The sequence below is a fragment of the Tachyglossus aculeatus genome, chromosome 16 (genome assembly GCF_015852505.1).
Source record: "Tachyglossus aculeatus isolate mTacAcu1 chromosome 16, mTacAcu1.pri, whole genome shotgun sequence".
Lineage (NCBI taxonomy): Eukaryota > Metazoa > Chordata > Mammalia > Monotremata > Tachyglossidae > Tachyglossus > Tachyglossus aculeatus.
In genome coordinates, this window is record NC_052081.1 from 6,682,601 (window position 1) to 6,698,246 (window position 15,646).

The 15,646-nt window shown below is 47.6% G+C and overlaps 2 protein-coding genes across 2 annotated transcripts; one reads left to right on the forward strand and one right to left on the reverse strand.

The window, feature by feature from the left end:
• Positions 1–1,518: 1,518 nt before the first annotated feature.
• MYOCOS (myocilin opposite strand) lies at positions 1,519–5,052 on the forward strand. Its single transcript, XM_038758583.1, has 3 exons — positions 1,519–1,675; positions 4,094–4,227; positions 4,600–5,052. The coding sequence occupies exons 1-3, from the start codon at positions 1,601–1,603 to the stop codon at positions 4,793–4,795; spliced, it is 405 nt and encodes a 134-aa protein (XP_038614511.1). The 5' UTR covers positions 1,519–1,600; the 3' UTR covers positions 4,796–5,052.
• Positions 5,053–8,401: 3,349 nt separating this feature from the next.
• Positions 8,402–13,389, reverse strand: MYOC (myocilin). Its single transcript, XM_038758585.1, is given in 4 exon segments — positions 8,402–9,141; positions 9,144–9,185; positions 9,750–9,875; positions 12,843–13,389. Coding segments are annotated over 4 exon segments (1,455 nt in total).
• Between the last annotated feature and the right edge of the window lie 2,257 nt (positions 13,390–15,646).

Here is a 15,646-nt window from a genome sequence, read left to right on the forward strand (position 1 = left end):
ATCCCGCCGTCGACCCCTGGCCCACGTCCTACCCCTGGCCTTTAATGCCCTCCCTCCACACATCCTCCAGGCTTGCTCCCTTCCTTCAAAGCCCTACTGAGAGTTCACCTCCTCCAAGAGGCCTTCCCAGATTGAGCCTCCCCATCACCCCCATTCCCTCCCTCCTTCCCCTCCCCACAGCACTTGTGTATATTTGTACATATTTATTACTCTATTAATCAATCAATCATATTTATTGAGCACTTACTGTGTGCAGAGCACTGTACTAAGCGCTTGGGAAGTACAAATTGGCAACATATAGAGACAGTCCCTACCCAACAGTGGGCTCACAGTCTAAAAGAGTGGGCTCACAGTCTAAAATATATATATCCATAATTCTATTTATTTTGATGGTATTGACACCTGTCTCTTTGTTCTGTTTTGCTGTCTCCCCCTTCTCGACTGTGAGCCCATTGTTGGGTAGGGACTGTATATGTTACTGAATTGTACTTTCCAAGCACTTAGTACAGTGCTCTGCACACAATCAATCAATCGTATTGAGCGCTCACTGTGCGCAGAGCACTGGACTAAGCGCTTGGGAAGTACAAGTTGGCAACATATAGAGACAGTTCCTACCCAACAGTGGGCTCACAGTCTAGAAGGGGGAGACAGAGAACAAAACCAAACATATTAACAAAATAAAATAAATAGAATAGATATGTACGAGTAAAATAGAGTAATAAATATGTACAAACATATATACACAGTAATCATTCAATAAATACACTTGAATGAATGAATGCTAGGAGCCCACATTCTGAGTTCCTGCAGTTTTCAGAACTGTGGAATATTTTCTAAACTGACAGCCATCACTTCAGTAGCTTGCTGGGAATGGATAAGATGGTGGGGCACGGGGGGGAAGAAGCATGGCTCAGTGGAAAGAGCCCGGGCTTTGGAGTCAGAGGTCATGAGTTCGAATCTCAGCTCTGCCAATTGTCAGCTGGGTGACTTTGAGCGAATCACTTAACTTCCCTGGGCCTCAGTCACTTTATCTGTAAAATGGGGATGAAGACTGGGAGCCCCCTGTGAGACAACCTGATCACCTTATAATCTCTCCAGTGCTTAGCACACAGTAAGCGCTAAACAAATGCCATTATTATTATTATTACTGCTACAGAAGGGGAAACTTGGGGGTGGGGAACAAAGCCTGAAACCAACGTTAATTCTGCATGTCTTAACCCAGGTGTGTGACTCTGTGGCCGGGAGGCTGGTGATGTGATCCGTTCCTGAAACTTCCTTAACGGTTGTGAGCAATCCAGCAGCAGGTGAATATATATATATATATATATATATATATATATATATATATGTGTGTGTGTGTGTGTGCGTGTGTGTTTGGAGGGCGGGGTCCTGAAATGGGGAAGAAGGCAGCAGTTGGGGCCTCTCGACCCGGTTTAAATGGTAGAGATGCCCCCCATTCCACTCACCCGAGCCCTCTTCTCACGGCCCCCGTTGGCTATTGATTAGAGCAGCTGACTTGGCTTGTTTCCATGGAAACGAAAACGAGCCCAACGGCCACTTTTCATTAGGGAAAGGAGCTCACCTGGTCTCGGCCTTTGAAATGCGAAGGGGGGAGAAATGCTTTATCTACAGGCAACCGTTGAAGAAGGCAGCGAAGGCTTCTCCCCTCGCTCTGGTGGGTGAAATGGCCAAACCGTTTAATGTTAATCGGTTATTCACCTGCAAACTAAAGTCAGTTGCTTAGCAAACAGGGGTTTTCCGGGCTTGGTTGTTTCAGGTTGGTCTGTAGAGCTTTTTATCTGCCAGGGGAGAGAAGGAGAGGCAGTGGGGGAAGAGGAGGGGTGGGCCGGGTTCGTACTGAGCCTCCTGAGTCTTGCCCCTTGGGGTAGGTAAGTGCCCCCCCTTTCCTCCTTTCACGAGGTCCTGAAAATAGAAGCAGTGTGGTCTAGTGGAAAGAGTAAGGGATGGGGAATCAGAAGACCTGGGTTTTCATCGCGGACTTGCTAACTTCTTGTTGTATGACCTTGAGGAAGTCACTTAACTTTGGCCTTAGCCGCCTCATCTGGAAAATGAGAATTCAATACCTGTTTTTTTAATTTTTTTTTATAATGGCATTTATTAAGCGGTTACTGTGTGCAAAGCACTGGGGAGGTTACAAGTTGATCAGGTTGTTTCACGGGGGACTCACGGTCTTAATCCCCATTTTCCAGATGAGAGAAATGAAGTGACTTGCCCAAAGTCACACACCTGACAATTGGTGGAGTCTGGATTTGAACCCATGACCTCTGACTCCAAAGCCCGTGCTCTTTTCACTGAACCATGCTGCTTCTCTGTTCTCCCTCCTACTTGGAGTCCCACGTGGGTCAGGGACTCCATCCCACCTGATTGAATTGAGAACAGTGCTTGAGGTATGGTAAGCACTTAAATAGCAGGGAAAAAAAAGGAGTTCTGGCCTGGGAATCAGGAGACCCGGATTCTGATCCCAGTTCCACCACTTGCCTTTTGTGGGACCTTGGGCGAGTCCCTTCTCTGGGGCTCAGCAGCTTCAATTGTAAAATGGAGATTCAATAACTGTTCTCCCACCCCTTCTGACTGAATGAGCACAGGACTGACCGTCAGGAGAGCTGGTTTCTGATCCTGGTTTCACCACTTGCTTGTTGGGGTACCTTAGGCCAGTCACTGAACTTCTCTGTGCCTCAGTTTCCTTATCTGCACAATAGGAATTGTTCTCCCTCCCCCTTAGACAGTGAGCTCCATGGGGGACGGGAACTTTGTCTGACCTGGATATCTTGTATCTATCCTAGTGCTTAACATGGTACCTGGCACATAGTAAGTGCTTTATGAGTAACCATAATTATTATTGTAAACAGCGTGGCCTACCCGATAGAGCCCAGGCCTGAGGGGTGACCTTTTCTGGCCCTCAGTTCCCTCATTTGTAAAGTGGAGATTAAGACTGTCAGCCTGATGTGGGACAGGGACTGTGTCCAACCTGATTAACATGTCTACCCCAGGGCTTAGAACATAGTAAGTGCTTAACAAATACCATTATTATGATTAATAGCAATTACAATATTATCATAATAATAGTAATTAATAATGTAATTATAGTGTTGTGATTAATAATTGTTATATTAACAATAATATAATTATGGTATTTGTTAAGTGCTTACTATGCTCTAAGCCCTGGGGTAGATAAATGCTAGTCAGTTTGGACACAGTCCCTGTCCCACATAGTAATCATAATCATAATAATAATCATAATAATGGTATTTAAGTGCTTACTTTGTGCCAAGCACTGTTCTAAATACTTGGGTAAATACAAGGTAATCAGCCTGTCCCATGTGGGGCTCACAGCTTTAATCACCATTTTACAGATGAGGTAACTGAGGCACAGAGAAGTCAATCAATCAATCGTATTTATTGAGCGCTTACTGTGTGCAGAGCACTGTACTAAGTGCTTGGGAAGTACAAGTTGGCAACATATAGAGACAGTCCCTACCCAACAGTGGGCTCACAGTCTAAAAAGGGGAGACAGAAAACAAAACCAAACATACTAACAAAATAAAATAGAATAGATATGTACAAGTAAAATAAATAGAGTAATAAATATGTACAAACATATACATATATACAGGTGCTGTGGGGAAGAGAAGGAGGTAAGATGGGGGGGATGGAGAGGGGGAGAGGAAGGAAGGGGCTTGCCCAGTCAAGTTACTTGCCCAAAGTCACATAGCTGATCAGTGGCAGAGCAGGATTAGAACCCACAACCTCTGACTCCCAAACCTGTGCTCTTTCCACTAAGCCACACTGCTTCAAACTAAACCTCTCTGAGCTAACCCTCCCCATTATGGGCCCTGCCTCTCAGAGGACATGAAGTGATTAATCTCTGTATATCCCAGGACTTGGCATACAATTATTACAGTCACCTTGCTGTCCAATGCCTCATCAGCCTGGCAATGGTTACTCTCCCTGCTTTTTCCCCCCCACCTCTTAGACCGTGGGCATTTTGGGCTGAAAAGTTGGCTGTACGCAATCACCTTAAAGCTTTTAGGGGTATGAGAGGCTCATGTCTTTGTCCCTGCTTGTTTTTCAGAGTTCCTCAACCATGAGCAAGGCCCTGGAGTTAATGACAGTGGCCCCCGAGGCCACAGTGATCAATGGTATTACCCTCCCACCCCAGGACTTCGCCTTGGAGGTGTTCAGGCGCAGATCCATCATGAGCCAGAGGTACTTTAAGGAAAGTTTCCTTGTTTGCCAATGCTTCACATCTGGGGAGAACAAGTGCAAGGCTTCCTCGGGCACTGGTGGCGGGGTGAACTATCCAAGATGGCTTGAATAAGTAGTCCACCTCCTAGAGAGGGCCGCGCAAACTGTCATTTTAGGAAATTATTGTTCTCCTCCTGGTGGGTTAACTGGGTGAAGGTCTCTTGCTGGTTCGGGGTGGTCTTGGGCTGTTGAAGGGAACTTGTGCCACCTGTGATCTCTGACGCTCCCGAGGCAACGAGGAGGCAAAGATTCCACTGGAACATCGTCAGGGTCAGTAGGGGAACCGAGGCAAGTTTCCCCAGTGACCATTGACCTGTTTGCGTTTCCTGGTAGGATACTGAACTGGAATGAGAATGGAGGTGAAGCTGGAAGGACCCCCTGCCACTTGGGGGACACCCCTCTCCGTGGAAAGATCTCCCCGATCTTCACGGTCCCCCCACCCCCTCCCCCATCTCCTTCTGAAGACGCCGCAGGGGCCAATCCTACTGTGTGTGTGAAGGACCAGCAGTCTGAGGGAAAAGGGAACTAGCTAAAGGAAAATACTTTAGTCACTCCCCATGCTTCTCTCATCCTGCTTTTGCTCAGAGAAACACGGGCCGTTTCAGCTTGTCCTTGGCCTCTCATACCCTTCTAATATAGAGTGGCTCCTTGCCCGCCCACCCCCCGCCCCAAAAAGACTGTCACCCGACAGGGAGGTTCTTGTTATTGTTCATGTACATATTTTTCATAAATGACTTTTAATTGATGATATTTTGTACTGTTCTGTGTCTGGAAGCAATAAAGTCTTAAGAGTAGAAGAACTTGAGGCTGTACCTTGCTACTAATCTGAGGGAGGAGAAAGCCATTTGGACTTGGGAGGGAGTTCCAGGTGCCTTGATTAGCAAAACTAACCCCGTGGAAAAGAGTCCAGAGGATTTTTTTTTTTAATGGTACTTGTTAAACTCTATGTGCCAGGCACTGAATTAAGCACTGGGTAATTAATTAATGATGGCATTCATTAAGCGCTTACTATGTGCAAAGTGCTGTTCTAAGTGCTGGGGAGGTTACAAGGTGATCAGTTTGTCCCACGGGGGGCTCACAGTCCCCATTTGACAGATGAGGTAACTGAAGCACAGAGAAGTTGTGACTTGCCCAAAGTCACACAGCTGACAATTGGAAGAGCAGGGATTTGAACCCGTGACCTCTGACTCCAAAGCCCGGGCTGGGTAGGTACAAGAAAATCAGGTTCATTCATTCAATCATATTGAGTGCTTACTGTGTGCAGAGCACCGTACTAAGCGCTTGGGAAGTACAAGTCAGAAACGTAGAGACGGTCCCTACCCAACAATGGGCTTACAGTCTACAAGGGGGAGACAGACAACAAAGCAAGTGGACAGGTGTCAAGGTGTGAGTGCTTAAATGCCATAACAAAAAAAAAATTAAAGTTTTCATTGGGTGATGCCTGAGTGTTAATGACTTACCACTTTGGTGATTGGAATATGTTGATGTGTGTAGAGAGGCCAATAAGAAGGCTTTTACAGGAATCCAGTGGTCAAAGTAGAGACTAGGGCTGTGCCAGAGAATGGAGGGGTAACAAAATAGTCACACTGGCGAATGAATGAATTAGTCATATTTATTGAGCACTTAACTGTGTGCAGGATATTATAATCAATCAATCAATCGTATTTATTGAGTGCTTACTGTGTGCAGAGCGCTGTACTAAGCACTTGGGAAGTAAAAGTCGGCAACACATAGAGACAGTCCCTACCCAACAGCGGGCTCACAGTCTAGAAGGGGGAGACAGAGAACAAAACCAAACATACTAACAAAATATTATAAGCAATACAGTAATGCATGCCCATCTGTAACAGGTATTTACAGCTTAGAAGCTTTCTGGCAAAGAAGGGAATCTGTTCCTTGGCCTGTTCAACTGCAGCAGTCTCTTCTAACACACTCAAATGAGAAGTGGATGGGTCATGAGTTCCTTCATTGGGCTGAATCACCCGCATCTGTGTGTCTTGGTGTCAAAACTAAGTGCGCTACTCCTCCCAAAATGCAAGGAGACCTCCCACCCCCGTCCAGTGATGCAGAGTTCTCCAAGTTAAGCATTTTACTGACCTGAGGTCACTCGCACTCATTTTAATTTCTTTCAAAGAGGTACCGTGTCCCTGAAGACATCCCCCGTGGTTTAGAGGGGGAGAATCTATGTTGAAGTTTTTCCACCTAGGAACAGGGTGGCCAGCCCCTTAATAATAATTGCGGCATTTGAGTTCTAACTTTATGCTAAGCACTGGGGTAGATACAAGGTAATCAGGTCCCACATGAGGCTCAAAGTCTAAGTAAGAGGGAGAACAGGTATTGAATCCCCATCTTGCGCAGAAGGGAACTGTAGCGCAGAGATGTTAAGTGACTTGCCCATGGTCACACAGCAGACAAGTGGCAGAGCCAGGATTAGAACTAGGCCACAGTGCTTCCCATGGTCGCAGCATTGAATTTCACTGGAATGCTTTGTTGTCACAGTTCACTCATCCCAAATGAAAGCGGTGTCACTGCTTCCCTAGCGCTCAATAAATACGATTGATTGATTCCCTCCCACCCTGCCTCCTGTCAGACAATTTACCCAGGCCTGCCTTTCCCAGCACTTCAGATTTGGTCCTGGAAGAGAGAGCCTCTAATTCATTCATTCAGTAGCATTTATTGAGCACTTTATTTGCAGAGCACTGTACTAAGCACTTGGAAAAGTACAATACAATAAATAGACACGTTCCCCGCCCACAACGTTCCCTGTTGTTTGTGGTCTACAGTTCCAATATGAGGCCCAGCAACACTTGGCAATAATAATCTTTAGAGGCCTGTATGGAAGGGTCTGAAATACGGGCTCACAGTGCCAGTCGCTAGGATCCGGGATATTCTTTACCCTTCCTTCGGGTCATGATCGGAGGTAGTAACTTTCAAATTCCTGTCCTGTACTTAAGTCTCTTCTGGCGGGCCAGGCCTTTCATACCTGTCTTGCATGATGAAGTGGCAGACGGATGAGCCAAGAAAACCTGAATCCTGGTTTCAGAAAACCTTGATATCAGCATGCCCACCTAGCACTTTGACTTTCTGTCTTTAAAAAAAAAAAAAAATCCTTCCCCATCTCTTGTCTTCACTAGTTTGTAAGTTCCCTGAGAGCTGGGATCCTGTCTACCAACTATTGTATTGTACTCTTTCAAGCACTTAATACACCTAATACTGTGCTCTGTGCAGTAAGCACTTTGAATGCCACTGATTAATCTTCCCCACTTTGTTACTCCCCTGGATGGCCCCAAGGCAGTGCAGAGGCCAGGCAGGTTAAGTTTAGGGGTAGGAGAGGGATTCAGAGATGTAATTGGAACAGGAGATCTTACAGCAAAAGGCGGTCCCTCAACCACTTCAACCCAGCCAGCCCAAGTGTCAGCAAGCTGAATCGGATATTTCTGGAAGTGTCAACGGCTTGCCCCTCTTCAAGTATAATTCTTGGGTCCTCTTCAACTTAAACCCCAGAACTCCCACCTCTGGTGCCCAATTGCTACAGACAATAAGCCAGCTCTCACAAGTTGAACAGTTTGCAGGGTGTATTTATTTGGGCAAAATGCTATCCAGCTGGTTACTCAGGTAACAGTAGTCAATTGAAGTGAGTCCATCTCTGCCCCCTGCCCAGTGCGGGCTGCAGTAGCTGCTGCTCTTTCCTCGGCATCATAGCTTTGCAGATTCTGAATCAGAATAGCTGTACAGCAGGCAGGCTGGCTTTCCCCCACCTACTTCCATGCCCAGTCCCGAGAGGGTTCCCATCCTTCCTGACACCTCAGGACTTCCAACTCGACCAGGCCCCCAAGACTGTGTCTCCAATTTGTGCCACCGATCGCTATTTAAAGGCGTCTTAGTCTTTGACTTATCTTTACGTGGAGACTCCCATTCTTGTGATGAGTCCAATAATCTCCTCTCCCCTCTTGCCTGGCTATTACTTCAGAGTGAGGCGTGTTATGCGTGTGAATTGCGCAGGTTGGACAAAGCTGGGAAAGCATAGAAAAGCGTGCCTGTGGGACGGCCCGTTCCCGCTGCTTCTTTCTCGGCCCTGGAGTTCCTGGCTAACCCAGATCGTCAAGTCCTTGCACAGGGCCGCCTCAGCGATCCCTCACACTTTGGAGAGCCTGATGTCATATGTGACCATGTGAAAGTTGTCCCAAGCGAAGATCTTCTTTTCAGCGGGATTGTAGTCAACCATACTGCAGTATCTGTACTGGTTCTTGAATGGGATGGCCAGGGCCTTGCTGCTGTTGGTGCCCGTGTCGTAGGCAAAGTTGATGGTGGCATTAAAAGCAGAGTAGCTACTGATGGTGTACAGAGTGCCGCAAATCAGGAAAGAGTTAGCGACAGATTGCTTGCGAATGTTGGTCTCCCAGGTTTGCCCCGTCTCCAGAGTGTCCGGGTCCAGCCTGGACAGGACGATGGCTCCCCTGGCCCGCTCGGTGCTGTAGGTGACCCAGAGCCCGAGTTCGTCCACTGCCAGGTCGATGTCGGTGTAGCCCCCCAAAGAATAAGGGAAGCGCCCGTGGTAGCCCGCGGCGGGAACCTCCCTCTGAACCTTCACAGTTTCCGTCTTCAGTTCGTATCTGGTCAGGGTCCTGGACTTCTGCCTCTGGAAGTAGAGGCCGCCACGGTAGACCACGGCCCCCGTGCTCTCCATGGGCCCGGGCAGGACGTGGACCTTGGAAGGGAGGCCTTTGGAGAACTGGCTGACGGTGGCATACTCGGCCACCCGGCGAACATTCGTCCCGATGGCGTCGACCTTCCAGGTGGTCTTCCTGCTGTGCGGGGGGACGGGCTCGGGGTCTCTCATCCAGACACCATACTTGCCAGCGATGGTCTCCGCCTCTGCAAGGTGACCAGATCGCCGACCCAGACCAGTTGACCGCACCCTGGGAAGAGAGGCGAGATGCTGTGCTGACCTATAGGGGATGGTGGACGCAAAGGTCACCAGTATCTAGGGATGGAGGGGGGGGTCAATCTCTTTCTAGGTTTCATTCAATCATTCATTCAATCATATTGAGTGCTTACTGTGTGCAGAGCACTATACTAAGCGCTGGGAGAGTACAATTTAACAATAAACAGACACATTCCCTGCCCACAACGCACTTAGTTACATGTTGAGGGTTCTCTCGCCCTCCTGTTCACCCTAAAATCAAAAACATTAGACTTTATTCAGCTCATCGGGAGAAAGGTAACTGCTTTGACCCACATTTCTCTTCCCCTTCCCTCCAATGCCTCAAATCATGTTTTGGTCATTTGTCATTAAGGAGAGATGAAAAGCAGCCAGATATGTGATTAGGCTGAGTTAATGGTATTATAAGTGAGGGGTCGTTTGGAAGCAGAGGATGCTATCACAATTGTGGGAAATACAGAGAAGGGAAAAGCCAGTGGCATACAAATCAAATTGAAATAAAGAGAAAGAGGCCAGATGAAGAAAGAAGTATAGTGTACACCAGTGTCTGAGTCTCCTGTGCCAGCTTGGCTGGAAGGACTCTCTTGGGTGAGACTGGGAGCAGCAATCTCTGTTAAGTCAGACTTCAGCTCCTGGAAGGCTGTGTTCTCTAAGCCCCACTTTGAAACTGAAATGAGAGATTGAAACATGTTGTGACCCACGGCCACCCACTAAACCCAATTTCCCTATCACTTTGCTCATTTTGCCTGATTCGAATCTCTTTCATCATGGACCTCTCATTCACCTCCTCCTTGCAAGTCTGGAACTCCTTCCCCTTTTTACATTCAGCAGATCACTGCTCTCCACAACTTCCAAGCCCTTCTGAAATCTCATCTCCTCCAGGTGGTCTTCCCTGATAAACCTCTCATTTCCCCACCCTGTTTTGCCCCTCCTTCATCCCCCCACTGCCGCTTTAGCACTTGGCCACCCAACCACTGTTTTCTTAGCACTTAATACATATCTTTAAATCGTAAACTACAGCAGAAATTCCAAGAACAGCTTCAGATTTTGACACACAGTATTTGTTCCAAGTCACCCACCAAGATCCTAGCACAAGGCTGTTTTTCCTAAAAATTGCAATCAGATCTTAACCAAGGATCTTCAAGGTCTTTTCCTTGGACACAACATGAAAATAAACCTGAATTCCCTCCCAGGGCCAAAGTATCCTGCTGCCTGTTCCTCTGGAACAGGGCTCGATTGGATCAGCACTTGATCAGACCCCTGGGCTTACCTGAGGCTGAGCCTGTCTTTCTTGACAATAGTGGTTCTGAAGCAATCAGTCAATTTATTAAGCGCTTATTGTGTGGAGAGCACTGTACTAAGCACTTAGGAGAGTGCAACAGAGTTGGTAGACATGATTCCTGCCCACAGTGAGTTTATGGTCTAGAGGGGAGAGCAGACTAATCCCTCACAGTGTAGGGAGAGGTTGCCCTGAAGGAAGGCCTTGGTGAGCTGCTGCAGAAATATTGCAGCCAGAAGTACTGAGTAGGTTCACTCTTCATTGCCATTTCTCAGTGTGTTTTTATTTACTTTTTAAATGATATTTGTTAAGCGCTATGTGTCAAACACTGTACTAAGTGCTGGGGTAGGTATAAACTAGTCAGGACCCAGTCCATGTCCACATGGGGCTCACAGTCTTAATCTCCATTTTACAGATGAGGTAACAGTTTCTATTTGCTCACTTGGCAGCCAGTTTTCCTCAAACCTGGGAGTGGAATTAAACAAGAAGCTGGAAAATGGTAGCAATGAGAGACCACCACTCTCTCCACCTTCAAAGCATTGCTAAGGTCACATCTCCAAGAGACCTTCCCCAATTAAGGCCCCTTTTCTCCCCGCTCAATCTCCCTTCTGCATCCTCTATACACCTCAATCCGTGACCTTTGGACACTTGATATTCTCCCCACTCCCAGCCCCACAGCACTTTGGTACGTATCTTTAAATGATATAGTATAAATATGTATTCATATTAATGTCTGTCTCCCCCTCTAGACTGTAATCTCGTTTTGGGCAGGGACTGTGTCTGCTAATTCTGTTGTCTTGTACTCTCCCAACATTTAGTACCATGCTCTGCATATAGTAAATGCTCCATAAATACGATTGGTTGTTTGATTCATAAAGGGCCCCAAGAATGGGGCAGGTTAGGGACCCCCTGGAACAATTTCAGGGGGTTAGAGTAGCCTCAGCCTTCCTTCTCCTGGTCATAGGCATGGGTGGGGTGTGGCGGGGCATCCAAACTAGGTCAGGGTGGCCCTCAGGGAGAGCTTTTGGTGGGCTCCAGGCGGGAAATGAGGAAGGCTATTTATGGTGGGGATGTCTAGGATCTCCTAATTTTAAAAGCTGTGCTGTACCCCTCCTCCATGGGAAGCAAGCAGGTGAGCCTCATCCTTTTTACAAAACTTTATGAAGACTAGCAAATGGTATAACGATAACTTGTGTTCTTTTGCATAACAGGTCTGGGAAGAACGCTTCTTTGCCTAAACAATGAGGTTGTAACAGGGAAAGGAGAGTCAGGAAGTTGTCAAAAGGCTAGAACTAAGAACCTGCCGTGTTGAGCACGGCCATCCAAAATTTATCCTCTCCTTAAAATGGGGGTGGAAGTACAGTTTAGAGGGAGAGGAGGAAGAAAGACCAAAAAGAAGTACAAGTTACTGAAGTTCTCTTAACCACGGACATTGAAGAAAATATAAGGGCATTTTTTATCCTTTTTTTGGAATCCCTAAATCATGCTTACATTAGAAATAGGCATTTTCATTCACAAAGCTGTGCAGAAAGATTGGGTTTGCTTGCCAGAAGGGAGATTAGTTTAAGAGGCAGTGTTGCTGTAGTGGAAAGAGCATGAGCCTGGGAGTGAAGTGACCTGGATTTTAATCTCACCTCTGACTATAAAATGGTAAAGTACTGGTTTTCCCTTTCTTTAGATAGTGGTCCCCAAGTGGGACAGGGGACTGACTCTGATCTGCTCTGTTTCACCTCTTCCCCAGCACCTAAGACAGTGCTTGGTACATAGCAAACACTTAATGAATACCACTTTGTTCATATGTGCTTGCATGGAAATGAGTCTCATGGCCAGTGAAGGATTCTGTCACAGGAAAAGCACTTTGATGGGTACTTGATCTATTTAAACTCAGGCTTCTCTGAGGTTCCTCTCCCCTATACCCTGAGACAGGTACACAGAAAATCCACCCGTTCCCCTACGATGGGAGCCCATACGAGTGGACTGAAGACTAAAGCGTGAGGTGATAGAGTGTGGTAAAAAGTAGATCTGTCAATAACATTTAGTGAGTGCCTACTCTGTGCAGAGCACTTTATGAAGTGCTTCGGAGACCACCATCCCTGCCCTCAAGGAGTTTTCAACCTGGCTGGGGGACACCTGTTGTACTCTCCCAAGCGCTTAATACAGGAAGTGCTCAGTAAATGCGACTGATTGACCAGAAGCATCTCTTACTCACTGAACCTCCGGTGATGGATCCCCTTGGCCGTTTGCCTCTCCGGAAGCACCACGCCTGAGAGGAGGAAGGATAGACTGACCGACCCCTGGCCGAATCATGAGGTAACCTTGTGAGGTGAGTTGGAAAGGAGGGCCGGACGCCCTAACCCTTTTGCCGCTGCAGCCTTACCTTCCTCGGCCCCCCGGCGGGGTCTCTGCCTGGGGTTGCCGTGCCTTGGCCACACCGGCTCTGGCTGCTGCTGCTTTCCAGGTTCTTCCTTAGGTCCGCGTTCTCCCGCTCCAGACGCCGTCTCTCCTCCTCCACAGATGACCTCTCCCCTAGGGGGGTTCTGTAGGCAGCCTCCGGGGTGGCGGCCTGGGCATCTCGCTGAGCCTTCTCCTCTCTCAGGAGCTCCAGTTCCTTCCGAAGTTCCTCGACCCCCTGAGGCTCGAGGCCCGGAGTTGGGCTCCCCCGTGGGCGACCGACGAGGGCCTCGAGAGCACCCAGTCTGTGTTTGGCAGCCTCTAGCTCTGACCTCTGGAGGTCGAGGAAGGCCGCCCTGTCCTGGTCCCCATCCGAACAGCTTGACTGGACGGGGCTGGGCACGCTGAACGAGTAGATGCATCTCCCGTTCTTATCGTTGGCCTTTGTGAGGTTGCCCCTCTTTTCCAGGGCCTCGGCCACCAAACACAGCAGCAGCTGACCGGCTGACATCTTTAGCTCTGGTGCCCCTGCCACTACCACCGCCCCCTCCGAGGCCTGGCCACAGTCCTGTCCGGTAGTGGCCCTCGGAGAGATTCTCCTAGACCTTCCCACCGCCCTGGGAGTTGTATGAATGAGGGATCCAGCTTGCTTTCCAGTCTTGAGCTCCGGGGAGGCTTCCTATTTAAGCTGGGAGCCAAGAAGAGAGGGAGAGGCCGAGTTGGGTGGCATTTCCCTCTGCCAGGAGGATAACTGTGCAGGAATCTCCCAGTCCCAGAGGCTGAATCTCTTAAACCAAGAGTGTTCCATTTCCCCACCCGTTCTTGTTGGGTGCCGGTTACAGCCAGCATGACTGTTTGCTTTCTGCTTTCAGCCAAGGTCCCTCTGCCATTTCTTGCACGAGACACAGGACGAGGAGAGAAAGAGAGAGAAATATCCAGATCAGCGATGAGTCCTTGAGCCAAGCTGTCGAGAAGTCAGATCCTCCAAGATTCCAAAAGCAGCTTTTTGGCTTCCAGAAGTGCTTAATACAGTGTTCTGCACACAGTAAGTGCTCAGTAAACACAATTGAATGATTTATTTAAAGAGTTCCAGAATAGGAGGGGGCGGGGTGTGAACAAGGTGGTAAGAGAGGTGAGAATGAGGCATGATGTACTTCCCAAGCGCTTAGTCCAGTGCTTTGCACACAGTAAGCGCTCAGTAAATACGATCAGTATTACTATTAGTGAATAGTAATAATAGACTGTATGCTCATCCTTCTAGACTGTAATCTGGTGTGGGCAGGGAATGTGTTATACTGTACTCTCCTAACGCTTTGTACAGTGCTCTACACACGGTAAGCGCTCAGTAAATATGATTAGTATTACTACTAGTGAATAGTAATAATAGACTGTATGCTCATCCTTCTAGACTGTAATCTGGTGTGGGCAGGGAATGTGTTATACTGTACTCTCCTAACGCTTTGTACAGTGCTCTGCACACAGTAAGTGCTCAATAAATACAATTGACTAATAGTAATGGCATGTTTACTTTATGGCATTGTGGTCTCAGTACATTCATGAGAGGTGGGGAGAGGCAGGTGGCATTTTCATCACAGATAAAGAAACTGAGACCTGGAGAGGTTAAGTGGCTTGCCTGAGATCACACGGAAGACCAATTCCCTTTCCACTAGACCTAATTGCTTCTGAAGCCAAACTAGCACACACCCCCTGCGTTTTTAAAAAGCTAATTTTTATGAAGCTCCTTGCTTCCATGAACTAACCTTTCACAAGCAGGAAAAAAAGCTGAAACCACAGGAAGGACCGAGAAACCTCTAACACCATTAGCAGCAAAAGCCAGCTGACCGCAAACCCTCCTGTCCCTTTAACCTTCTGGTTCCCTGTCCCCCACCCCACCCCCTTGTAGTGCCTATTTTTGTATGCCAGATCGCTGTCCTGGGGTAAATCAAGAGTTCCAGGTTCAAAAGTGGTTTTCTTAGACTTAGGGACCCCGATTTTCTGTATTGGTCTTCAGAATTTTTATTTTCCTCCAAATGATAGTTGTTTTCATCAGCCTCTAATCCACTGGAATTTCCTCAGGATTTACTGTCCCCCGGACAGTCATCTTTATTTACTTTTATAACTCTTCTCCAGTGTGCTGACTGGAAATACCCTCTATGAATTGCAGCCCCTGCATAGGCTGCCATTGGGTATAAATGAACAAACGAACACTCGATCCTTCCGTAGTCTTTGAGGCGGCACAGGCCCACCAGTGAAGAGCGTGATTGCTTTTCAGATGTTTCCTCCCTTGGCAAGGTTCCATTACTATGGCTAGGCTGAGGAGAAGGAAGTGGACTACTCACTCTTTGAAGGAGAATCGCCTCTTGGAGCTCAGTTAGGCGATAACTATTTCCAAATTAAATGCATCTTTTAAAAATGAACAATTAATCCGATCTCACCCTTGAATAACAGCCTAAACATTTACTGAGCACATACGGTTACACTATATTGGTTATATAGAGAGAGTATACCTAGCAATACATCCATGCTATGTTCTTTCTTTTTCTCTCTCTCCCCCCTTCCCCTCTCTCCCTCCCTTCCTCCCTCTCCCCCCTGCATCCTTCCCTCCCTTCCTATGTGTGTGTATATATAGGGAGGCAGTAAGCCTTAGTGGAAACAGTATGCAACTGGGAATTGGAAAGCCAGGCTTGAAGGCCAGCTCTTCCACTGGTCTTTGGTGTGACCTTAGACTAGTCACTTAATCTCTTTGGGCCTCAGTTTCCTCATCTGTA

Excerpts from the sequence above, each read along its gene's own strand:
- MYOCOS (XM_038758583.1), top strand. The coding sequence starts at position 1,601 with ATGCGAAGGGGGGAGAAATGCTTTATCTACAGGCAACCGTTGAAGAAG. Across the intron at positions 1,676-4,093 it reads AGGCTTCTCCCCTCGCTCTG|AGTTCCTCAACCATGAGCAA; the intron begins GTGGGTGAAATG and ends CTTGTTTTTCAG. Across the intron at positions 4,228-4,599 it reads AGATCCATCATGAGCCAGAG|GATACTGAACTGGAATGAGA; the intron begins GTACTTTAAGGA and ends GTTTCCTGGTAG.